General features: G+C 50.7%; 1 protein-coding gene and 1 long non-coding RNA gene across 5 annotated transcripts in view; one reads left to right on the forward strand and one right to left on the reverse strand.

Annotated features, from left to right (window-relative positions):
* The window catches only part of RBM19 (RNA binding motif protein 19), a 154,796-nt gene extending 138,916 nt beyond the window's left edge, over positions 1-15,880 (reverse strand). For 3 of the 4 annotated variants that reach the window (XM_045459499.1, XM_045459500.1, XM_045459501.1), the window contains exons 1-7: positions 15,720-15,879; positions 11,694-11,876; positions 9,899-10,024; positions 9,661-9,699; positions 9,191-9,383; positions 7,864-8,105; positions 6,190-6,270 (exon numbers count right to left, since the gene is read on the reverse strand). In XM_045459499.1, coding sequence (XP_045315455.1) covers positions 6,190-6,270; positions 7,864-8,105; positions 9,191-9,383; positions 9,661-9,699; positions 9,899-10,024; positions 11,694-11,876; positions 15,720-15,755 — 900 coding nt within the window. In that variant the 5' untranslated portion in view covers positions 15,756-15,879. Of the gene's footprint in view, positions 1-6,189; positions 6,271-7,863; positions 8,106-9,190; positions 9,384-9,660; positions 9,700-9,898; positions 10,025-11,693; positions 11,877-15,719 lie in introns of all 4 variants that reach the window. The other variant, XM_045459502.1, reaches the window with a different exon arrangement.
* Positions 15,881-15,988: 108 nt separating this feature from the next.
* Positions 15,989-21,133, forward strand: LOC123587709. The gene is made up of 3 exons (XR_006707470.1): positions 15,989-16,275; positions 17,483-17,583; positions 20,896-21,133. It is a non-coding gene; the product is annotated as an uncharacterized LOC123587709 (long non-coding RNA).
* The last annotated feature ends 5,274 nt before the right edge of the window (positions 21,134-26,407 follow it).

A 26,407-nucleotide genomic window follows, 5' to 3' on the forward strand; every position in this document is an offset into this window, starting at 1 on the left:
CTTAGTTAACTCCAGCTAACTAAACTTCAGTTCGCGCAAGTCAACTAGACCTTGTGTTTTTCAGTACGGGCACTACGGAAATTTGGGGCCTGGTGATCTGTCCTGTGCACTACAGGATGCCTGGCAGCATCTCTACCCTCTGTCCCCAGATGCTCCCTCCTCGGCTGCAACAGTTGAAGCCATCTCCAGATATTGTCAAGTGTCCCCTAGAGGGGGCACAACATCCCCAGCTGAGACCGCCTAACTTAGCCACTTCTTCTTTTTTTTTTTTTTTTAATGTTTATTTTTGAGAGAGAGAGAGAGAGCAAACAGGAGAGGGGCAGAGAGAGAGGGAGACGCAGAATCCGAAGCAGGCTCCGGGCTCTGAGCTGTCCGCACAGAGCCTGACATGGGGCTCGAACCCACGAACCGTGAGATCATGACCTGAGCTGAAGTCGGACTGAGCCACCCAGGCACCCCTAACTTAACCACTTCTTTAAGGACAAAGTGTAAAAGGTTGTTGGTTGTTTACTGGTTTTTGTTTTTGTGTGTGTTTTTTTCTTTTTGCGTTTCTAAATAACACAACATAAATTGATGCATTAAGTTACCAATTGAATAGTAACACGAAAGGCTGCAGTGAACATTCTTGCACTGAAATCTTGGTGTACGTGAGCCGTTCGCCTACAGCAAATTCCTAGCATTAAAATTGCTGGGCCAACGGACTTCAAGCTGTATTACAAGCTGTAATCATCAAGACACTATGGTACTGGCACAAAAACAGACACTCAGATCAACGGAACAGAATAGAGAACCCAGAAATGGACCCATAAATGTACGGCCAACTAAACTTTGACAAAGCAGGAAAGAATATCCAATGGAATAAAGACAGTCTCTTCAGCAAGTGGTGCTGGGAAAACTGGACAGCGACATGCAGGAAAATGAACCTGGACAACTTTCTTACACCATACACAAAAATAAACTCAAAATGGATGAAAGACCTCAAAGACAGGAAGCCATCAAAATCCTCAAGGAGAAAGCAGGCAAAAATCTCTTTAACCTCAGCTGCGGCAACTTCTTACTCAACACGTCTCCAGAGGCAAGGGAAACAAAAGGAAAAATGAACTATAGGGACCTCATCAAAATAAAAAGCTTCTGCACAGCGAAGGAAACAATCAGCAAAACTAAAAGGCAACTGACAGATTGGGAGAAGATATTTGCAAATGACCTATCAGATAAAGGGTTAGGATCCAAAATCTATAAAGAACTTATCAAACTCAACACCCAAAAAACAAATAATCCAGTGAAGAAATGGGCAAAAGACATGAATAGACACTTCTCCAAAGACATCCAGATGGCCAACCGACACATGAAAAAATGCTCAACATCACTCATCATCAGGGAAACACAAATCAAAACCACAATGAGATACCACCTTACACCTGTCAGAATGGCTAACCTTAACAACTCAGGCAACAACAGATGTTGGCAAGGATGCGGAGAGGATCTCTTCTGCATTGTTGGTGGCAATGCAAGCTGGTGCAGCCACTCGGGAAAACAGTATGGAGGTTCCTCAAAAAACTAAAAATAGAACTACCCTACGACCCAGACATTGCACTACTAGGCATTTATCCACGGGATACAGGTGTGCTGTTTCGAAGGGACACGTGCACCCCCATGTTTATAGCAGCACTATCAACAATAGCCAAAGTATGGAAAGAGCCGAAATGTCCATCGATGGATGAATGGATAAAGATGTGGTATATATACACAATGGAGTATTACTCAGCAATCAAAAAGAATGAAATCTTGCCATTGGCAACTACGTGGATGGAACTGGAGGGGATTATGCTAAGTGAAATTAGTCAGTCAGAGAAAGACAAAAATCCTAGGACTTAGCTCATATGAGGACTTAAAGAGACAAAACAGATGAACACAAGGGAAGGGAAGCAAAAATAACATAAAACCAGGGAGGGGGTACAAAACAGAAGAGACTCTTAAATACAGAGAACAACAGAGGGTTCCTGGAGGGGCTGTGGGAGGGGGGAGGGGCTCAATGGGGGAGGGGCACGAAGGAACCTACTCCTGAAATCACTGTTGCACTGTATACTAACTAACGTGGATGTAAATTTAAGAAAAAAAAAAAAAAATGCTGGGCCAAATGTATGTGGCTTCTTAATTTTGACGGACGCTTCCAAACTGTCCTCCAAAGGGCTGCATTGCACACTTCTTCCGACAGCCTGCCAAAGTATTCTCGAACTTTTAAAATGTTTGCAAAACGTAATCTTCCAGATTGGACCTGTAGTTCTTCAGCTCTGAGTGAACTCAAGTATCTTTACTGGCTCATATGAGTTCTTTTCCTTAAAAGACCTCCTAACCTTTTGTCCATTTTCCTTTCAGGTCACAGGTCCCAATACCAACCTATTTATTTGTAAGTTAAAGAGACCTGCCTGTTCTTTGGTGATGGATGTCTGTCATCTCTTGACTTTGTGACATCTGTCGTCCTACAGAAGGTTTTAACTGCTGTCTAGTCAATTCATCCATGTTCTTCCTTACGGCCACCAAGTTCTGCAACAGCTTGGAGGGCAGTGTTTCATACTAATATGATAAGTAAATTCACCCAATGCTTCCTCCTGTAACTTTCATAGTCTCGTTTTTTAAAGCTTTCGGTACATCTGAAATTTATCTGGCTGTAAGGAGTAAGGCAGCAATCCATCTTTCTTTCTGCAGAAAAGCTCACCGATTGTCCCATTATTATTTATAGAAAAATCTCCCTTCTCATTGATGTGGACCACCCCCATGACACTAGAGTAACTGTCGATATAAATTTGAGTTTATTTCTGGATTCTATCGTATTCCATCAATCTGTCCACAACTTTGCTTGAACCAAACTGTTTTAAATGCTATAGCTTCAATCAGGTTTCAGTATCTTGTAGACAGAGGTCTATTCTTGCAGGATATTCCCCATTGTTACACCATCCCCTCTCGTGATGAACTTATTGTTCTATAAGAATTGGTATCTTTACTTTCTAAAAATGTATGGCTTTCCATTTATGTTAAGTATTCTTTTAAGAATCCCTCACTGGAACTTAACGTTTCCTTTATACAGAACCTATAAAACTTTCATTAGAGTATCTATAAAGCCTCCCTTCACACACACACACACACACACACACACACACACACACACACACACATAATGTTCATCAGAATATCTAGAGGCAGGTTTTCTTTCTGGCTTAAACACAAATCTTTTCTTCCTTTGTATTTTGTTTTTGTTCATAGAGAGGGAAAAAGTGACTCTTTTTTATGGCGTTAGTTTTGCAAAAAGACATCTAACGTTTACTTATTTACGTTAATTTTTTTAGGTTTACTTATTTTTTGAGAGAAAGAGAGAATGAGCAAGCTGGGGAGGGGCAGAGAGAAGGAGAGAGAGAATCCCAAGTGTAGGCTCTGCACTGTCAGCACAGAGCCCAACCTCACGAACTGTGAGATCACGACCGGAGCCGAAACGGAGAGTCGGATTCTTAACCAACTGAGCCACCCAGGTGCCCCATCACGTTTACTTATTAAGTAAAGCATGATCCTCTGCATGTTTGATATTGAAGGGATTCTGACTCTAAATTACCCGATAATTCAGAGAGTCTAGTGCGACCCAAATACTGACTGCGGAGATGAACTTGGATGAGCTTAATTTTTAAGAATCGGTACATACAGACTATCAAAAGGGAGGAACCCTTCAAGAGGAAAAAAAAAGGGCAAAGATATATATGGTTGGGCACTTTGTAAAAGAGGATGAATTACAAATGTGATCGGCCCCACCAATGATTTAAAATATAAATTAGGATGAGATGCCATTTTCTCCTGTCACGTTGACACAGGTGAACACCCGAGGTTCACAGAAGCGGGCATTTCCGTACATCGCTGAAGAGAGTGCAAACCAGCAATGCTTCCGAGGGCAACTGACATTCTGTATCAAAGCCTCGGAAGTGCCCGTGCGTGCGCCTGCATGGTATCTATCTGAAGCAAGGGTTGGCAAACTGTGGCCCACAGGCCAAATATTGCCCATGGCCTGCTTTTGCATGACCTGAAAGCTAAGAGTGGTTTTCCATTTCTGAAGGGTCATTTGAAATAAAGAAAGGTGGTCCAGATACCATAGGGCCCCCAAAGCCTAAACTCTGTGACCTCCGTGGAAAAAAATCTGACCTCTGGTCTCAAGGAATGCTGAGTGCATTATTATTAACAGCGAAGTCTGGAAACGACTCCCAGGTCCCACCTTTGGGGGTTGGGGGAGTACATATCACAGTGCGTCCAGAGGAAGTCACGTGCAACGTGAACGACGACGCTGGCGGTGTAGGATGCAGGATATTCTACACCATGCCCCCTCCTGATGAACTTACTCTTTTACAAGAATTAGTATCTTTACTTTCTAAAAAGGTGTAGCTTTCCATTTACGTAAGTGTTCTTTTCAATCCCTCCCTGGCTTGCTCTCTCTTTCTCTCAAAAAGTAAATAAACATAAAAGAAATTGAAAATAGTAATTAAGCAAACATTAGATGCCTTTTTGCAAATCTAGTGACATAAAAAATAGTCACTTTTTTTCCTCTCTAGGACCAAAAACTAAATGCTGCAGAACATTCAGCATTCAAAAATATTGTTGATATATTGTGAAATTTGAAAATAGTTTCTACTGTAGGAATGCTTTTTAAGCTAGAAGACGGTGATCATTGTTTATATACTAAGAAAAAACTGTCTAAGATCAACTCAGAATTTATTAGTGGTTCTCACTGAGTGAGATACAGGGGTATGTGGGGGGAGTCATGTGGGTGTGTAGGAAGTTGTCCTGCTTGGCCTGGGACAGTCAGTAATTACACCCGCAGGAAGTACCCCTGCGTCCTGGCTCCCTATCTGGTGAGCATTCCTCTCGCCCTCCACTTGATTAAAGAACATTTTATTTACTTTTTTTTTTTTTAATGTTTATTTTTGCGAGAGAGAGACAGAGACACAGCATAAGCAGGGGAGGGGCAGAGAGAGAGGAAGACACAGAATCCGAAGCAGGCTCCAGGCTCTGAGCTGTCAGCCCAGAGCCCGAGGCGGGGCTCAATCTCACAAACCACAAGATTATGACCTGAGCTGAAGTCAGATGCTTAACCGACTGAGCCACCCAGGCGCCCCTTGAAATTTTTAATGTTTATTTTGTTTTTGAGAGAGAGAGAGAGAGAGAGACAGAGCATGAATGGGGGAGGGGCAGAGAGAGAGGGAGACACAGAATCGGAAGCAGGCTCCAGGCTCTGAGCTGTCAGCCCAGAGCCCGATGCGGGGCTCGAACTCACGAACCGCGAGATCATGACCTGGGCCTAAGTCGGACGCTCAACCGACGGAGCCACCCAGGCGCCCCAAAAGAACATTTTATAGGTTCATCCTAGTTCTAAGTAATTTTACCTTATTTAGCTACTTAAAAAAAATCTTCTGGGGCGCCTGGGTGGCACAGTCGGTTAAGCGTCCGACTTAGGCCCAGGTCATGATCTCGCGGTTCGTGAGTTCGAGCCCCGCGTCGGGCTCTGGGCTGACAGCTCAGAGCCTGGAGCCTGCTTCCGATTCTGTGTCTCCCTCTCTCTCTGCCCCTCCCCCGTTCATGCTCTGTCTCTCTCTGTCCCAAAAATAAATAAACGTTGAAAAAAAAAAAAAAATTAAAAAAAAAAAAAAATCTTCTACTGTAAACTTTTGTGACTTCCATAAAGGAGGGAATCTGAAGAGTTCTCTGCTGTGTAAACCCAGAATCTAACACTACAGCCTGCAGTCCAAAAGCGGCTGGCAGCCTGTTTTTGTCAGTCAAGTTTTTCGGGCGCACAGCCATGCCTATTCGAGCACCTATCGTCGAGGGTGGTCTCTGTGTTGCCACAGCGGGTTGGGCAGTCACAACAGGGACCGTATGGATCACAAAGCCCCGAGTGTTTACCAGCTCATCCTTTTCAGACGTTTTTACCAGAGAAAGTCTCCCACGTAACCAGGGGATGAAACCGATCTTTCTCGGTCTCTGTTTCCTGACCCTGTCAACGCCCGAGATCGGAAGCTCTCAATTTGACCCCAATGCCTTCCAGCTCAAGTCCTCAACTGGCCCTGAAGTCCCCATGCAGCACAGCGTCCTGGAATCCTCACCCCCGTCCCCTGCTCTCCCAGGGCTCCTTCCCCTCGTCACGTTGTCGGCACCTACCTCCGTGACGTTGAACGGGGCTCCCCGCAGCCTCACGGTGTGGTGGGTGGTGGGTTCCTTCTGGGTTGCTGGTTTGTCTGCCTGAACGACGGCAAGAACAGAAAGGGCCACAGTGACTTCCTTGCCACAGCTGCAGGAGGTGGCCCTTCCAGACGCCTCGGCAAGGACTCAGAGGCACGTGCTGCCAGGGCGAGCCGCGGGACGCTGACATGCATCATGCCTGCCGTGGAGGTGCCGTGTGGCTGGCGTGGAGGTGAGGGTGTGCTAACAGGGGCTCCAGGCCACAAGGAGGGGCAGAGGGCCCGGGATGGAGCCTTGAGGTACCGCGACAGTCGCCACCATTGACTGAGGGCTTGCTCTGTGCCCGACACTGTCCGAAGCACTTTGCAAACGCGGCTGGCCTGCTGAATCTTCAAAACAACCTTAGACGATTGTGGGTTCGGGATCTTCTTTATAATGCCGGAACCCAAACCGCCCGGAAAAAAGGTAGGTTTTCTATAGTCTCTTTGGCAACAAAACTTGCCCTGACTTGAAGTCACCTGCCAGGACAACCTGCCCTCAGCTGATGCGAGGCAACCTACAGGCGACCCTTACCCTGAGGGCAGGAGTGGTCCTTTGTGGTTTCACTGCAGAAACAGAAGTGTGTGATGACGGACCGGACCCCACTGCGGGTGCCACACGGCCAGGGGGATCTTCCTGATCTCTGAAACTTCCGTTTCACCGGCACAGGGGTTTGGGAAACCGGACACAGAGGCCATTGCTATGCTGAGTGTCACCTCGGACGAGGAGAAGCACCCTCACTCCGGGTCCCACGGCTACTCTGTGTCGGGGCTGAGATCTGAACCCACAGCTCTAGGAACTCGACATTAGTCCGGAATATACATTTTTAGGAGAAAAGGATGGGATGTGCAATTGGAAGGGGCCGAAAATGAAGGACGGAGAAGGATGAAGAAAGAAAAAGAGAGAGGACACGTGGCACCTTGAAGGGAGCTGGCTGGGGTGTAGGGAGGTGAGGGAATGGGGCCCAAACACGACCCACCGGGTCCCTAAGCAGAGAGAACGCCCTGGTGGGGGACAAGGCGGCCGTCCCTGAAGGTCGCACCCATGTTTATAATGTAGACTTCAGAGCCCAGCAGCCCAGCAGTCGTGACCCCACGACTTCCCAGCCATGACCTTGGGCAAGTCGCTTCCCTCCTCTGGGCCTCGGTTTCCTCACCTACAAAATGGGACAGGAATCCCTGCACGCCCCCGCTCCCCAGAAGGCTGTCCTAAGAGTCCGCGACAAACGACAAAGTGCGCGTTGTACCCAGCATGCAGTAAACACTCAATTAATCCCATCGGTATTGCCGACGGTGGGCTCACACCCGCCTATTCTGCTATCACATAAAGTATCACCTGCTCCTACCTCTCAACCGGCTCATTAACACCCCTCAGCTCCGGAAGGCAGGTGGCCTCTCCACGTTGCCACAGAAAATAAACTCGGGAGGGGAGAAGTGCTTGCTCTGGGTCCCACGGTGAGCGAGTGGCAGGGCTGAGCCACAGAGCGGTCTTTCCTTTAAGATACCCGCCGCCAGCAAAGAGGCCGCAGCGAGCATGGGCGAGGACGAGGGCACACGTCCCCTCCCCGTCCTCCCTCTGCCTCCCGAGCGCCCGCGCACGTCCTCACGCACACACCTCAGCTCCGGCCGCCCCCGGCCTCTTGTCCCTGGACGGCGCGTCCTGCTCTGGGCCAGCCGCGCGCCCCCCTCCGTCTTGCCGGACGGCCTCGCTCCCGTCCGCACAGCTGACAGCTTCGTCTTCGCTCCCCTCCTCCTCCGAGGATGACAGCGACTCGGAGGTGACCATCTTGGATTTCAGGTAGTCCATGTCGGACAGTTCCTGCTGCACGGCCGCCCTGGGTTCGCGGCCACCCTCCTCTGCGAAAAGCAGGGCGGGCAGTGAGCGGAGCAGGGGCCGGGGCGGCAGAGGGCCACCGGGGGCAGCCCCGGCGGGTCCTCTGACACGTGACGTTAACCGGGGCGAACCGCGGGGAGTTCTGGTATCTCACGGGCCACGGCTGGTCGAGAGCCCCGGGCCGGCACTGCCCTCGTCAGCCTGCTCTTTCAACTGCGGCCTGCGGGACTCTTCTGAGAGCACGGACAGGACCGTCACCCCTGGAGTGGCCTCCAGATGCTCCCGGGACACCCACCCTCTTCCTCGGGCCCACGTGAGCTGCCCGGCTTCTCCCCGGCAGCCACCCCAAACCACGCGGGGTCCCCTCGAGCTCCTGCACTTCCCTCTGCCCTGTGCCCTGGCCACGCTCCTCCCTCGGCCAGCGACCCCCTTCCCGCGCCTCCCCTGCTGTATCCCAGCAGCTCCCAGCGAGCCATCTGGACTCCAGTGTTGCCAGAAGCTTCACCAGGCCTGAAATTCACAGGGAAGTCATTCTCCCGCCTCAAAGCAAAATCGACGCCCAACCCACGACCACAGCAACTGCCACTCTGGATGGCGACTGCTCCCGCTCACATCCCCCCCCTCCGCCCCCGCGACATGGCCGTGGGCCCCTGCTGAGGGCAGAGGTGCCCTCCCTCACCGCCTTCAGGCCTCCGCTCTACGGTCCCCTCCTCAAGAGACCTTCCCCGGGAGCTCTCCTCCCCCCTTTCCTGCTTTCTCTCTGTGGCGCCCGTCTTTAGGCACGTCGTCAACACTGAACTTCATCTCCTGTGGTTTCTCTCCCCACCACTGGAATGGGGGCTCCACGCGAGCAGGATTCTTCTGTCTTTTGCTCACTGCTATGTCCTGAATGCCCGGCATTCAGCGGGTGCCCCATAAATGTTTGACTCACTGTGACCAGGCCGGGTCAGGGCATCTTGGGTGGGATAACCACCCCCACTTAAGGACAGGGTCTCTCACCGTCGTCTCCTGTGTCTGGCACTGAGGGGCCCAAGGTCACACCCCTGCTGGTCTGGACACACGCAGGGGCACGCGCTCCGGCAGGGAGGGTGCACGCGGATGCCCTTACCTTCCGGGTCCTCCCCAGGCCCCTCCTCGTCACTCTCCTGCCCCGAGTCGGAGTCGAAGTTCAGGTAGTCACTGGCAGGCCTGCCCTTCCCTTTCGAGGGCTCGGCGTCCAGGGCATCGTTCGCCCAAGTGGCTGTCTGCGTCCGCTTCTGATGAACCGACAGGAACTCCCGGAACTCGGCGTCTTTCTTCAGCTGGTGGCACCGGGGCCGGGGACAAAGGGGAACAGGCAGAGGAGGCTCAGCTAGGGTGCACCCGCCTGCCTCCCCGGAGGATGTGGCCTCCTGAGGACCCTGGGGGCAGCTGGTGGTACCCTTCACCAGACTAGAGGACTACGGCGCCACAGACACATCGCAAGGGAAGACGAGGCCCACCTCTGCCTGCCAGGCTGCCTCACCCCCTCTGAGCCTGCCGCAGCCCGCCCAGCACCGCCCAGGGCACCCACGCTCTCGGCCAACGGGACACACTCACCTTCTCCAGCTCACTCGCTACCTTCTTCGTCTTGTCATCCTGCAAACACAAGTCGCAGATGGTGAGGATCACAGATGAGGGGGAAGGGGGGACAGAACGCATTGCCCGGGGAGCACCCGCCTTCAGGAACCACCCGAGGGGGGGGTGTCTGGCCATTCCCGCTCCCACCATCCAGCCCACGCAGGGGCCACCACCTTGCTGACACCGGGGATAAGGGTGGGAGTGACCTCCTACGCACTTTCTTAGGTTCTGTTGAGACGGAGTCTTGGCCTTTTGAGGGATTCTTAGACTGGCTTGTCTTCTGGGCATGCTTGCTCCAGGCCCGGGGCTTTGTCGGGTCCCCAAACGACTTGCAGAACTCCACCTGCGTGGGAGAGAGAGGGTGATGGGGACGCTGCCACCCGCCCAGCACGGGCGCTCCCCTTCGGCACCTGGGGCGCCAGGCCTTTTTACAAAGGTGGCTGTCACTTGCTGGCTGAGTCGGCTGAAGCAAATCACAACCGTCCCTTGAACCACGACCCCCGAGTTCCTGTCTCCACGCCTGTCCCGATCACCCAGGTCGAAGGTCGCAGCCACTTAACCTTTCCGATGTTCAAAGTGGGGAGGGTGGGGGTCGCTCCCACCTGCAGAGGGCTCAGACTGCCTGGCGCGTGGAACTTGCAGGTGAGCGCAGCGATTCTGATGACTTTAGCGAGGACGGGCAAAGGCCGGCAGGGACTACAGATGCCCCTGGGACGATACGAGTTGGAACCACACGGGTCCGCTTGTATGCAGATTTTTTTTTTTTTTTTTTTTTTTTTTTTTGCTAAATGCAGTACAGCATCGTGAATGTCTTTTCTCTCATGATTTCCTTAACGTGTTTGTTTGGTTTTTTTAGCTTATTTTATCGTAAGGTTACAGCACAGAACACATATAACATGCAAAATACACGTTGACTGTTATCAGCAGGGCTCCTGGTCAACAGTAGGCTATTAGTAGTTAGATTTGGGGGGAGTTGAAAGTTCTGCACGGAGTTTTAATTGCACAGGGGGTCGGCTCTGGAGCCCGAGTTCTTAGCCATCCAGCCCCCAGGGTGGCTGACGCAGGGGGTCGAGGCTAACGTAGCGGCTTCCCGGATCACTGTAATTACCGTGGGGCAAGCTCAGCTCGCCCCAGAGGACAGCTCTGGGGTGACGAGACAGGGGGGCGACCGCTCGGAAGCCCGGAAGTGCTTGGTGTCCAGCCTGAGCTGAGAGCCACGCTTTCTGCCACACTCAGGAGTGCCAGGCGGCCACCTCTGCCCCCTGGGGACAGGCCACCATCCTGCCACACCCCTTTGTAGGGATTTTCAAAATAGTTCTGCTGTTTCTGTAGCAATGACATGTGTTCAATGTATGAAACTTAAATCAACAGAGGAAATTACAAGTGGAAAAACAAACAAACAAACAAAAACCCGTTTTTACCCTAACCCTTATCACCCAGAGGGAGAAATTAACGTTTTGGTAAAAATCCTTCCACGTGGCTCTCTTCACATCACACACTTGTACACTAAAAAATACGAATTGTCTGAATGGGATCGCATGATACACACTTGTCCAACATCTGGTTTTCTCTTCTCACCAGAGCGTTAAGGATGTTTTACCAACTCATTAGATGTACGTGAGTGACACGGGCAGGATGTCCTCCTCCAGGAAGCTCTCCTGACCCCTTCCCAGGCCAGGACCCGGGTCCCCTGGCGCTTCCCCGTCACAGCGCTGATAACACAGACTGAAAGCGGCCTATTCACCCATGAGGACGGGGCCAGGGGCACGATGTTTCTCTAAACCCCCAGCATCGGGTGGGCGGTCCCCGCCCCCACGCTGAGTCCCACCCCGCCCCCACGCTGAGTCAGAAACTGCGGAGAAAGCTCTCCAGGGGATTCGTATGCAGGAAGTTTGAGCACCGGTGAGGTGGACCGGGGCAGCATGGTCTGGAAGCAGCCAGGCTCCGGACAGGAGCGGAGAGGGGAAGGTCAAGTGGGGTCAGGTTCGACGGGCAGGCGGAAATGGACTCACCACGATCCGGGATGTGTCGATAAAACTCCTGTGGAAATGGTTCAGTGCCGATCGGGCCTCTTCCTCCGACTTGAAGCCGATGAAGCCAAACTTACGGAACTTGCCGTCTTTGGTGAACTTCAGGCTGCAGTCGGTCAGGGCGCCAAAGGAGGCAAACAGCTGCCTGAAACGCTCCTCCTTCATCTGGGACGGAAGGGGCGCAGTGAGGGAGGAGCAGGGGAGTCCTCAGAGCCAAGGGGGCAAAGCCGGGCTGGAAACCCCGAGGCCCTGGGATTCCCTGTTAGGATAAGGAGAGCGAACACATCGGGAGGTCAGCCCTGTGGCCACTCCACAGCCAACACCTGATAGAGACCTGTCAGGATAAATGCGTGAACAAATGTGTAACAAACATGGTAGGTTACATGTGTTTGCTCATTGTGGTAGAGGGTAGATGCCCACATCCTAATCCCTGGGCCCCGTGAGTATATGACTGTTGATGGCAAAGGCATTTCACAGATGTGATTACATTAAGGATCCTGAGATGGGGAAGTTCTCCTGGATTATCCGGGTGGATCTGAGGTCCGTGTTCCACTATACGAGAGAGACAGGAGGGTCAAGGCCGGAAAAGGTGATGGGATGTTGGAGACAGAAAGAGACTGCACGATGCCATGCTGTTGGCTTTGACCATTCAGGAGGTGGCCGAAAGCCCAGGAGAGCAGGCAGCCTGGAGAAGCTTAAAAAAGGCAAGGAAACAGATTCTCCCCGGGAGTCTCCAAAAGGAACGCGGCCCTACCAACGCCTTGATTTTAGGATTTCAGCACCGGGGTGGCTCAGCCGGTTAGGTGTCCGACTTTGGCTCAGGCCATGATCTCACGGTTCATGGGTTCGAGCCTCAGGACAGGCTCTGCACTGGTGTTGTGGAGCCTGCTTGGGATTCTCTCCCTCTCTCTTCCTCTTTCTCTGCCTCCCCCCCCACATGCACACGCTCTCTCAAAACTAACTAATAATAAGATTTAAAAGAAAAAACAAGGTTCTTTGCCCTCCAAAACCGTAAGATTACCAATGTGTATTGTCTAAGCCATTTCGTTTGTGGTAATTTCTTATAATAGCAATAGAAAACTAATTCATTAATGTTCTTAGGATTTGGTCATGGGGCACACACTATGGAAACTGGCTCCTGGCCCCCATCCTCACTCCAGCCAGGCTACCCATCCAATTCACTGAGTTTTTTATTTTATTTATTTATTTATTTTTTTTAAATGTTTATTTATTTTTGAGAGACAGAGAGAGACAGAGTGCAAGCGGGAGAGGGGCAGAGAGAGAGGGAGACACAGAATCCGAGGCAGGCTCCAGGCTCTGAGCTGTCAGCACAGAGCCCGATGCGGGGCTCGAACCTGCAGACCGCGAGATCATGACCTGAGCTGAAGTCGGACGCTTAACCGACTGAGCCACCCAGGCGCCCCACAGTGAGTTTTTTAAGCAGTGACTGGGAGAACTGTGTGTATGTAGTACTGGGGACACCAAAAACCCCCAAAATAGCCAACACAAGGTCTAAAATTAAAAACACTGGAGACCTTGGCAGCCCAGTAGGAAGGGAAAACACATTTTCTGAGGCAGGTTCTTAATAACTCTGTAATCATTAAAATCTCGTATCACCCTATGAGTTAGGGATCGTTATCCACGTTTTTAGAGAGGAGAAAACGAAGCTCGTGGAGGACCAATGGTCTACCCAAGATCTACAGGATCGAGGTCTGTGACTCAGCTCAGGTACATAAAAGGCAGTGAAATTCATCACCCCCACTACCTGGGAAGAGCCACGCGCAAGTCTGACCCCACCATTCCTCTGTCCAAAACCTCTTGGCGACTTTCGGACGCCAAAGGCTCATGGAGAAGCCGCTAAGGTAAAACATGAGATTCTCCACGACCCGGCCTGACCCACCCCAGCAGTACCACCTCTTGCCAAACTTCTCGAAGCCCTCCCCGACTCCCACCTCTGAGGTTTTACTGGTCGTCTCCTGTGGGTGCAATCTTCCCAAAAAGCCCCAGCTAACCCCTCATTCTCAATTCAGTCATCTCCCCCAGGCCTCTCCCGGACTCCTCAGGTGGGTCAGGTAACCAAGCCGCCTGTGCTCACACAGCACGGGGTCCTACTTCGATCCCTGACCTTATGTCACAGTGATTTGGCTCCTGATCTCCTCTGCTAGACTGCTCATGCTCTAAGGGAGGGGAGGAGGGGGGACTGAATTTTATCTCCCACTATCTACAATGTCAGCAACATAACAAGTACTCACTACTAAATACGTGTTGGGAAAGAGTTAAGAAAAGTGTATGCTATCGTGCAAAGAGAGACAGTACGGTGAAGGGGTCAGGAACGCACATTTCTAGAAGCAGACTGCTCAATTCAATCCCTGCTCTTTGAATTACCAGCTGTGTGCGACCTCAGGGAAATCACTCTCCTTTGCTGTAGTTCGGTCGCTTCACCTTTAAAATGGGCGTAATAACGGAAGCTACCTTGTAGGGCTCTGCTGAGGAATAAATGAGTTACTTTACCGAAAGCCACTGGTGCAGTGCCTGGGATGCAGCGAGCTCTCAAAACGTCAGCTACTACTACCATTGGTTTTCGTGAATGCTTTCATTCATCAGACAAGACAAGCAAGGGGAAGAGAGTCAGTCCAACGAGAGAAGAAGCCCAATGAGACGGAAGTTGGGACGGTAGCCATGCTAAAGTCCTCATCCATCACCGTGAGGCACCAAGAGACACTGCCTAAAGCAGATGGATGGATCAAGATGTATTCTGAAGGTTTACTCCTTAGGGTAAACAATGGAAGAATTAAAAATAATATAACAGACAAGGAAAAACAGATGATCAAAATTCCTCATCTTGCTTAGGGGAGGGTCAGCAGATAGTCACTGAGGTAAACAGACCACGAAATGGAGGAGAGGGCACGCTATTTAGACATGAAGAAACACCAATGAGGAGTCCTAAAAACAAACCACGGAAGATGATTTCTCCTGGACAGAAAGACAGAGGCAGGATGGAGCAAAAGATTTTGCTTCTCATTTCATACACCATTGCGCTGTTTGAATTTTTTTTTTTTGTAGTGTTTGAATTCTTAAAATCCTGTCATAGGTCCCCCACAACCGCTGGGGGGGGGGGGAGGAGTTACACACACACACACACACACACACTAAAGCCGAAATGGCTTTGTGTTGTCACTCCTAAGGAGAGACCCTCCTGAGGAATTAGAGTTAAGAGTCCAGAAGACGTCTCATCCCATCCAAAGGGCACATTTTGTATCTTGGGAACGAGCTTACTAGCCACACCAGTGGTGTGGGGGCTCTTCATCCCAACAAAAGTTATAGCAAAATAGGTAAGGATGAACCCCTGGGGCACGCTGCCTCCAGGCATCTGACACCACCTACTTCCCGGCTATTTCTTCACTCATTCGTTCCACATGTTTTTACTGAATGTCTACCACGTGCCAGGTTCTGTGCTGGGCTCTTGAAACAGTGACAAGTGTGACTGGCTCACCCCTCTCTACTTATTGGATAAACGGTTTAAAGCCCTTCACACGCACTCAGTCTCCTTAAATTATGCCCACTGGCCCTTAAGTTGGGAGTCAGGATTGTGACGCAGGTCCTCAACCTAATACTCCCCATTTGCCTCTCCAACAGTTTCCCGAGTGCGAGATGAATACCAGTGCAGGGTCCGAGCCAGTCACAAGTCAACAAAAAAACGTGATCGGACCAGAGGGGTTGTGGAAGAGAGCATTCAGCCCACGTGGGGTGTTGGCATCTCCGCCGGAAAAGTTGTCGGGATGGAAGTCAGGAACCCTCGGACCGGCTGTGGAACCTTGAGCGCTCGCTGTCCCCCTCTCCCAACTGTCAAATGGGGGATTTGCCACCGATCCTGCCCTTTTGGGTTTCGAATACGTCCTGAGTCCTGCCCCAGGGCCGAAGCCCCTCAATTCTCCCCAGCCACTTCCTTCCTAGCCCCCAACTGGCTGCTCCCAATTTCAGATTCTCAAGTCCAGGCCCCGCACTCACCCCATTCGGGAGGTTCTTCACGATCAGTCGCGACATGGCGCACGATCCCCACTGGGTTGCGATGCCAGCGCAGGTGGACAGCGTCTTTCACCAACAACTTTCACGCTCCCGCTCTGGGGGCCGCCATCTTTGGCGAGCCGGAACAAGATCACGTGTTTCAGACGTAAGCCCGCCCTCTCCGGAAGCAGGCGTGGCCGAACCGGAGCGACCCAAGGAAGTCACACCCCTCAAGGGGCGGGCCTGAGCGTTTGCATTCTGCGCATGCGCAGGCTGTTTCCGCCCGTAGAAACCCGTGGCCCCGCAGGCGCCCGGGGGCGCTGGTTGGCTGGGGTCTGCGTGTGGCGGGTTGGGCGCTTGAGTGCTGGGGAACACTCGGAAGTCGTTTTAGCCCCCTTCTGTATTTTCTTTTATTATTGAATCCTAAAACAGCCCGAAGAAGGCGGGGGGGGGGGGGGGGGGTTGGTAAGGATTAGGGATGCTTGCCTCCCATTCAGAGATAAGGAAACTGAGGTTCAGAAAGGCTGCCAGACACCATGAATCTATGAGAGCGTCACTTGTAAGTATTAGAACGTGTCCATTGGAAATAAACATGTCTGTTTTGCGGGCGAGTCCGCTGGGAACCAGATTAAGGCAGCTTGCTCAAAGTCACAGAGCTGTGACATATTAAGTAGTATTAAGTAGTCTTAAGAGCTAGGATTTTGAGGTTCGTTGGTTTCCTACAGGTGCTGTAACATTACCAGAAACGTGGTGACTTAACAGAAATGTATCCCTTCACAGTTCTGGAGGCAGGAGACCCCAAATCAAGGTGTGGGCAGGGCTGCACCCTCCTGGTAGTCTCTAGGGGAATATCCTTCCTTGCCTGGTCCAGCTCCCGGTGGCCCCAGGTGGCCCGTGACTTGTGACGGCATCCCTCCAGTCTCTGCCTCCTGTTGACAATGCCTTCTCCCCTGTGCATCTGTGTCAAATCCACTCCCCTCTCCTTTCTCTTACTGGGCTTAGAGCCCATCTCAAATCCAGGATGACCTCACGTCAAGATCCTTAACTTTCTATCTTCAAGGACCCTCTTCCAGCTAAGGTCACATTGGTAGGTTCCAGAGTGTAGGGCATGGGAGTGTATCTCTTTGGGGGACACTATTCAACCCCCTTCATGAGGACTTGTTTGCTTTGTGTAGAGGGTTACTTGGAAGGTCGAATTTCGCCCTGTCCGCCTCTTGTAGTCCCTTCCGAGGAAAGCACACATACACGTAAAAATGTACCCTCACACACGCCTAGAGTGGATGATTTAAGGGGTCACTTTATTCAGCAGATATTTATTGATATTCGTGAAAATGCTCTTTAATTAAATGACAATTAGGGGGTTGTTTTCTGCACACAGAGACCCTGGTCAGGAGGGGCTGAAGCAGGCTTTATAAGGCAGCTCCAGGATATTAGCCTTTTATGAGAGGGCAAGTGTGGGTTGCCCCACCAGTCCTGGCTTCATGTACTTTTATTTTATTATTTTCATGAACTGCCTTTATTAAAATGTGCAACTAAACGTAGCCTTCCCTAAAGAAATTCACAAATCAGAAGGTCTTTCAAAGGTATTAAAAAAATGGAATGCTCTTTGCCAATCTGTGTGTCCCAATGCTGGGCCAGGAAAATATGGTCACCACATGTCCGGGACGGAGGGACTGCTCCTGGGTTGTATTGCATATCCCCGTGCATTTAATAAACAGCCACGTTGTAACGTTATTATTAATCTTCCTGTTCTCCTTCCTTGCCAGGTTGTCTCTTGCCTCCTTTTCTCTCCCAGCAAATATAATCTGGGGGCACCTGGGCCTCACCAGACCGGCCTCTCTGATCACACTCAAGGATTAACAATCAGGTAGGTCTAAGCCGGCTCTACCCGAAGCTGCCATCATGAGTGCGCTGGGGACTGTGGGAAGTTGTGTCTGGATCGTGAGGGAGTTACCTTCCCAGGGGGAAAAGGCTGCGGGAAGGACTTGGAAGGGTTTGGTAGAGGCAGGATAGAGAGAGGACAGGAGATTGGAGTCTTGATTTCCTCCACATGAAGAGTCTAATTATGAGAAGACATCAGATAAACCCCAAGTGGGGGACATCCAAAAAAAAAAAAAAATCCCTGATCAGGACTCCTCAAAATTGTCAAGAAGTCTGAGAAACTGTCCCGGCCAGGAGGAGCCTGAGGAGACAGGACAACTAAATGTAACATGGGATCCTGGGACAGAGAAAGAGAAAGGCTGAGGACATCCAAACAAAGCATGCCCTTTAGTTAATAATACTGTATCGATTTTGGTTCCATTGTGACAAATGGACCATGGGGATGCTAACCCGCAGGGGAACCTGGGTGCAGAGTGTGTAGGAACTCTAATAGTCTCACAACTTTTCTGTAAATCTAAACATGATTCTAAAATAAAGAGTTTATTAAATCTTTTTTAAGGATATTTTGAAAATTAAAGGGATTTGAGAGGTCGGTATTTATAGATGTGGAATAATCGCTAAGGTGTGTTAGGGCAAAAAGCAAGGTGCAGAAGAGAGAACTCTCTCTGCCCCTGCTTGCCTGATACTAACCTGCCCCACCATGAGAAGACCGACCTTTGGAAAGGGCTTCTATACAATAAAATAACAACGGATGCCTCAAATGCCTTCAGGCATGATCCTTTCTACTTAAGATGTCTCAACCCCCTTCCCAGGGGCCCTGCGAAACCCACCTTCCTTCTCAAAACGTCTTTTGGTAAATGACTTAGATTTTTAAGGCTAGATCCAGCAACCATCACTCCCGTTCCCCCATCCAATCTGTTCTCCTTCCTACAGCAAACCACTGTCCAAAGTTCTCATCCGTCTGTCTCTCCAGGGACAGCCAAGCTTGTGGTTGTCGCAACAGGAAAGTAGCCACATCAGTGGATGTGTGTGTGGCTGTGTTCCAATAAAACTTTATTGATGGACGCTGCCATTTGAATTTCCTATCGGTTTCATGGGTCCCCAAATGGTACTCGTCTTTTGATTTTTTTTTTTTTTTTTTTCAACCACTTAAAAATGGGAAAACCATTCTTGGCTGTGAGGTCATAGAGAAATGGGTGGTTGACCCAATTTGGCCCGGAACATAGTTTGCTGACCTGTATGTAGAAGCAACATGGGTAGAGAGCCTTTTCCTTTGAGCACCTTGCTTTTAGCCCTTTCTAATACACCTTAGCGATTATTCCACATCTATAAATACGGACTTCTCAAATCCTTTTAATTTTCAAAATATCCTTAAAAAAATTTAATAAACTCTTAATTTTAGGGTTATTTTAGATTGACAGAAAAGTTGGGAGAATATTAAGACTTCCCACGCACCCTGCACCCGGCTTCCCCTGCGGTTCGCGTGGGCGTGGTGCATTTGTCACAATGGAACGGATATTGATACATTATTATTAACTCAAGTCCATGCTTTATTTGAATGTCCTCAGTTTTTCCCCCCCGCGGAGGTTCTTCCTTCCGTTCCAAGCGTTCCTCTGTTTCTTCCAACAGCAGCTTTTCTGGGGATCCTGACACCTAGTAGTCTAATGCAGCCCAGCAAATATCTGAGTGACTCCCGTGCAGGCACTGGGGCTACAGCCGTTAACAAGACAAGCGCCGTCCCTGTGCTCGTGGGGGATCCCACATCAGACAACGAATTCCAAGTGCAGTGAGCATTCTGAGAATTAGGGTGTGGTTCCCCAGGGGACTTGATTGAGGCTGGGGCTTCTAAGAATCCCGGCTGGCCACATACTGGCTAGGTGGCCCCCAGCAAAGTGCTGATCCCTGAGCCTGTTGTCTTTTCTATAAAATTGGGTAATGGCTGTCAACACCCACGTGTCCTCACTGGGCTCACTGAGGAGTAACATTTGGCCCACTTGACTTACCTCTCTCTGTATATTATCGTTATTACAAAACTAGTTGTACTCATCATGGCCCTTCACGCTGAGACTCTTCCCCCCAGAACCAGTCCATAACCACAGTGCAGTCATCAAATTCAGGAATGTTTAGCATTGATATAATACTTTTTTTTCTAACACTGCGTATTCAAATTTCAGCCAGCGTCTCAACCACCGTTTTGTCCCCTGGTCCGTGATTCAGCCCAAGATTACACGTGGCAATCCCTTGTCACATCTCTTTAGCCTCCTATAATCTGCCAAGATTTCATCAGTATTTCTTCCCCTGTCGTTCCCCTGATGGTTCCGAAGGTTGCTTGTCATGTTATACACTGTCCCTCAGGGGAGGTCCAGCTGGCATTTCCCCACGACTGAATTGGGGCTCTGCTGTCAATCTGTCGCAAAGCGGGCAATGGGAACGCTCGTCAGCAGGGTAAGGGCCGTCTGCCAGGCTCCTCTTCCGTAAAGGTTTTCCCTTTGTCATCTATAAATCACCCATGGGGTTTCTAGAAAATTTGACGGCATTTACAAAGGCTTAGCGGCAGTCGATTTTAGTTTGTACAGGGTTACACAAGTCCCGGACGACTGCCTTTCTATCCATTGACACACAGGGAAACTGAGGCCCCCAAAGGAGGAAACACTAGCTCAAGATCACAGGGTAGAAACCAAGGTCAGGTTCAAGCTGGGCTCCTCTGGCCCCTTCTCACCTGTGGCCATTCCCTGTAAGGGCGGCAAGGGAGGTGCTGGAGACCGTTACCCTGTATGTCACCACCTGACAGTTTCAGTGTGGCCCTGGCCATTCACTGCCCATCACCCCAGAATCCCCTTCCCCAGAAAAGCAGCCCCCTATTCCCAGGAACCTGCAGAGGAACCTTGATAGATGCAGGAGGCCATGGTAACTTGAGACAGGAGGCCAGGTGTGAGCCACACCTGTGTGGACATCGGGTAGCTCACCTGTGACCGGTGGCAGCTGAGGACCCCCCCATCCCCCTGCCTCTTGGCCCTGCTGGGAGCCCAACATTGGAGATGTGGGGGGCCCTTCTTGCCCTTGGCGGTGAACCATAAAGATTCACCTGGAGGCACATGGAAATCACAAATCATTCCTCACACAGACTGTGGCCGGGGGGAAACTGAACCCATTCTAAGAAGATATGCCCACGGGGGTCTTATCCCAGGCTCTGGTGCCTCCAAATTCCAGTGCCTGTTGAACCTGGCCTGGAGGCCTGAGACAGGATGATCTGGGGGTAAGAGCAGAATCGTTGTCCTTTATTTTTTTATTTGTTCAGCTGTACTGTGGGCAGATGCCCTGTCTCACATACAGAGGATCGAAAGGCTGGTTTGAGAAGGGAGTCCGTTTCCTGACCGGCCTCCGGGTCCTGTGAGGTCCAACCACTGACCACTGCTCCCCACTCAGCTGCAGCCACACTGGCCACTTTCTGCTTCTCAAATGTGCATACCTTGTCCTCACCTCTCATGGGTTGAACTGCATCTCTCCCCAAAATATCTAGAAGCCCTTGGAACCTGTGAGTGGGATCTTATTTGAAAATTAGGTCTTTACAGATGTAATTTAAGGATCTGGAGATGAGGTCATCCTGGATTTAGGGTGGGCCGTAACCCCAGTGACTTGGTGTCCTTACAAGAAGGTCACGTGAAGACACGCGCACACAGGGAGAACTCTGTGATGGGGAGACGGGTTAGGGGGAGGCAGCCACCAGCCGAGAATTACCAGCAACCACCAGAAGGTGAAAAAGGTGAGAAGGACCCTCCCCTAAAGACTTCAGAGAAACCACGGCCCTGCTGACACCTTCATTTTGGATCTCTAGTCTCCAGAAGTGTGAGAAGATACATTTCAGTTGTTCTAACCGCCCTCCCCCCCCCGCCATTTATGGTAATTTATTACAGGAGCCCAAGGACACTAACACATCATCTCAGGGCCTTTGCATGTCCTGAGCTCTTCTTTTTTTTTTTTTCCTTTACGTTTATTTATTTATTTCTGAGGGAGACAGAGACAGCATGAGTGGGGCAGAAAGAGAGGGAGAGAGAAAATCCCAGGCAGGCTCCACACTGTCAGCACAGAGCCTGATGTGGGGTTCAAACTCACGAAACCACGAGATCATGACCTGAGCCCAAACCAAGAGCCAGAGGCTTAACCGACAGAGCCACCGAGGTGCCCCCCGAATTCTTCTTTCAACTCTTCGCCTGATCAAGGCCAGTTCATCCCTTGGGCCTCAGCTTAAATGCCTCAGCCTGAGAGGACACGTCCATCTACATTCAGTCCCTGCCGACACTGACTCTGAGTGCACCCGCCACCTTCCCCAGCAGCTTGTAACTGCCTAGACGTTTGCTTGCCTACAGGTTTAACACTTGCCCCGCCTAGAAGGTACTCCTCAGCGGGCGGGGGCTGTGTCTGCTTTTGCTCACCGCGGTGGATGATGGCAGCCCCCATCCCTGAAGGACTGTTTGCAGAGCCTCTCCCCGGCTGCAGAGAGCCGCCTTGCCCCAGGTCCTACCCCACCGTTTTGGCCTCGATCCACCGACTGCTTGGTGTGGGGGGTTGTAGAGTCTCGGCCTCCTTGCCCTAATTAGGGGCGACCCCGGAGTTTTGGCCGCTTTTCAAAATTCTTTGCGAGGTCTGCGAGGTCTCTTCTGACACTGCAGTCCAGCCGGGCTCATCCTTCCGGCCCTTCCTGCTCCTTCCCTGTCCTTGCCTGGGTTCCCCCCGGATCCCAAGAGCACCCCCTCATGAACCCGCTTGTACTAAACCCCATCTCAGACTTGGTGTCCTGAGAACCCCATGCACAAGGATGTCCCGACGCTGGGCGCACGCGGGAGAGCGGTACCAACTGCGTAAAAACAGTTGTTTGTGGTAAATGAATGAACTTGAACTGCTGTGGGCCTCCCACCCCCTCCAGGTGCCTGCCCTTAGCATCCCAGGCCAGTCACCCTTGTCTGCCTCCCTTTCTTTCTTTCCTTCCTTCCGTCCTTCCTCCCTCCCTTCCTTCCTTCCTTTCCTAGTAACGATCTCCTAAGCCAACAGGTGGCACACTTTTTCTGTAAAGGCCGAACTATTTGGGCTTCATGAGCCATGAAAGTCTCTGTCACAACCACTCAGTTGTGACACACAACTCACCATCGTGAGCAGCCACAGACAATACATGAATGATGAGTGTGGCTGTGTTTATTCCAATAAAACGTTAATGACGAGGCAAGGGGCCAGATTGCTAACTGCTGGCCTCGATTTACTTTAGTGGCTCTAAGGCACCGACACTCTGTTCCCTCTGCTTAGGTGTCAACCCTCCGAAAATAGAAAAAGCATACTTAGCTTGCAGGTCATACAAAAGCATGCCGTGGGCAATACATGGCCCACGGGCCACAGTTTGCCAACAGTTGCTCCAGATAAATATTTTATGCAAGTGCACGTATGGACATTTTCAACGCTTTTTCAAAAAAAAAATGTTTTTATTTATGTTTGAGGGAGAGATGCAGTGGGGGAGGGGCAGAGACATACAGAGACAGAATCCGAAGCAGGCTCCAGGCTCCGAGCTGTCAGCACAGAACCCGACGGAACATGACCTGAGCCGAAGTCGGATGCTTGACCGACTGAGCCACCCAGGTGCCCCTAAACTGGCGCATTTAAACCTCACAATAACCCTGTGATGTGGGCACATTTATGAATTCCATTTTACAGATGAGGAAACTAAGGCATAGACAGGGGAAGTGACTCAACCAAGCTCACTCAGGAAGTAGGAGGTGAGAAATCAGAGCCTGTGTCCTATTCACTGCGGCACACGGTGTAGAAGCCGCTCCCAGAACTCAGGTCAGGGTCAAGCTTGATGCCTCCTCTTTACTGGTTTTCGGTTTTGTCTCTCAGTGCTAAATGCCGGTGGTGTTCCACAACCCTTCCCGCCTTTCTTCCTTTTCCTTAGTGCGGGGGAGGTATCTAGCCTCACTTGGCGGGTCTTTGTGCGGCCAAGCCAGAAGGGCTGCCTGCAATTCCACAGACCGACCAGCAGGGCGCGCGAGAGGATCACGTATAAACCCGTGCAGAGCAGGACAAAAAGGGGGACATTTCAAGCTGGAAGTTTCCAGGAGTAGGACGCTGCCCACAGGCCTGCAAGAGCAGCAGAGATATGGGTCTCATCTGGCCTGGTCGCAATGGATGGAGATTAGTTCTGATTTCACTCCATTAGGAAGACAGAACCCTGCCTCCTTGCCCCAGAACCCTGCTAAACTTAGCCTCTGGCTATAGGTTTGTCTGTAAATACTTCTGCGTAAGTAAATGGCTTTGACCCCAGGGGAAATTAAAGAAGGCCCACAGTGTCTACAAGAAGACAAACAAGAGAGTTACCTGTCTAGGAAGGAAGGCAAGGACACTGTGCTGGTCAGGTTAGCAAGCAGGGAAAAAGGTCACCGTGGTCTTGAAGACACTTCGATGTAGAGGCCTTCTCCACAGCCCTGGGCGGGGTCAGGAGATGCCAAGGATACCAGGACCCTGGACCAGGACCCGTGACAGTGGGATCCATGGCAGGTTGGGAAGCGGCACCCCATTAGAGATGCACACCATAACCCCGGAAACTTGAGGTTACCTTGCATGGCCAAAAAAAAAGAAAGCCTTTGTAGGTGTGATTAAGATTAAGATGAGATTATCCAGGACTTTCCAGGTGGACCCGAAATGCAGTCACACGTGCTCTTACAGAAGGGAGATGTGAAACGGAGCAGAGGGCGATTTCAAGGCGACCGTGGCAAAGACCACACTGAGCAGCCACGAGCCAAGGACCACTCGCGGCCACCGGAAGCCGGAAGAGAGAAGCCAGAGGCGCGAAGCCGGAAGAGAGAAGGCACAGATCCTCTCCCAGAGCCTACAGAGGCCGGGTGGCCCGATGGACGTTCAGTTTCCACCCAGCGATCCTGATTTCCGATTTCTGGCCTCCGGAACCGTCATGAGACAATAAATCATCACATTTGTGGCAATTTGTTACAGCAGGCACAGGAAATTAATATAGAGCCAATTGCTTCTGAGGCCCAAAGGGGTAGAGGGAGGGAGGGAGGGAGGGTCACTGCCCAGGGCTGCCCAGAGGGGAGCTGAGGGCACAGGGAGGCACAGCCACTGTCTGGTGGCACTGTCACGCTGGGCACGGGGGAGGTCTAAGTGCCCAGTCCCCTGCCTGCCTCCCAGCCCTTGATGGTGCCTCCCATTGGCTGAACTGGCTGACAGGTGAAGGGTAGACGCGGGAGGCCTGCGTGATGGGGTCCGTGCAGGTCGGCCTCAGTTGGGCGGGGGTTGAAGGACAGCGGGTCATAACCAGCTCCCCTCTCGATGCCCCACACGGGCCTGTAACTGGCCAAGAGCTTCCATTTTTCCAGGACAACCCCCTATTTGGGTGGGTTTTCCCGTCTTCTACAAAGACAACGTAGGCGCCCCCCACTGTGGTGCTTTAGGAACTTTCCCGAAGATACCTTCACTGATGAGCTTATGGTTTCCGACTCAGCAAAAACAAAAACAAAAACAAGAATATAATAATCCGTATTGGTGAAGGTGTTGGGAAATGGACAGTTTTGTAAGAGTCTGGGAAAGGTCGTGCAAAATTTCCTGGAAAGGTTATTTGGAAACCACATCAGGAGACTTTTTCACAGCAGTTGCGTTTCTTGGGGCTTATTTTAAGGAAGTACTTAAATTTTTTTTTTAATGTTTATTTATTTTTGAGTGAGAGATCGAGCATGAGTGGGGGAGGGGCAGAGAGGGGGAGACACAGAATCTGAGGCAGGCTCCAGGCTCTGAGCCGTCAGCACAGAGCCCGATGCCGGGCTTGAACTCATCATGATCTGAGCCGAAGTCAGACACTTAACCCTCTGAGCCACCCGGGAGCCCCAAGGAAATACTTTTTAACACATATTTGAAATTTTTCAATTATGTATGGTTTATAATAGTGAAAAGTCAAAGCTATAGAAATGCCCAACAGTCCAGAATTGTTTCAAACCTTAAAAAGATTTTCTTAAACCATGGTGTATCTACACAATGGAGTTCACTGAACTCGTAAAAATAATGCCATGAGAAGATGTCCAATATGTACTCATTGCAGTCTTCAAAACGTTATGTAGAGCATGATTCTATTTTGGTTTAAAACCCATTCTGCACACTTTTAATTTTTGCTCTAACCAGTCTCATGGTGATGGCTTCATGCATGTATACCTTTATTCAGCTACCACTTGTATAAAGGTGTGTCCACACACACGTGCCAATGTATGCAGAGATGACTTCCGGAAACTGGCAGCGATGATGTCTACAAGAGAGGCTTCTCTGGGCACTTACACCCTGCCCGCTTCTTGTGGAGCTGGCATCCCCCCTCCCCAAGGGCTTCCTATCAACACCCTGGCACCAGGCAGGCTCTCAGGATCACGATGATGTGAATGGATAAGCAGCCCACATTCCTCATCCCTCGGTGAAAGAGGACAGCTCAGGTGTTTTCTACAGTCTCCCCAGACTTCCAGCTAGACTGAACCCCAGCTGTCCGCATCAGTAACGGGGCCACATCAGGCCTCATGAGTCCTGTAGGATCGGGACACATTTGTCTTTGAGGCATCTTTCCCCATTAAAACACACACGCGCGCACGCATACACACGTATATGTCCTGTGCGTAAAGGATGCATATATTTTATGTATAACCACATGTTACACATATAATATGTGTATATACATAAATGTAACTGCACAGGCTTTATGCAATATTTATGTATACATAATATAATAGAGAACATAACATATATATATATATACACATAGTATATGCCATATAGTT

This window comes from Leopardus geoffroyi, chromosome D3, assembly GCF_018350155.1.
Source record: "Leopardus geoffroyi isolate Oge1 chromosome D3, O.geoffroyi_Oge1_pat1.0, whole genome shotgun sequence".
NCBI classification, from domain to species: Eukaryota; Metazoa; Chordata; class Mammalia; order Carnivora; family Felidae; genus Leopardus; species Leopardus geoffroyi.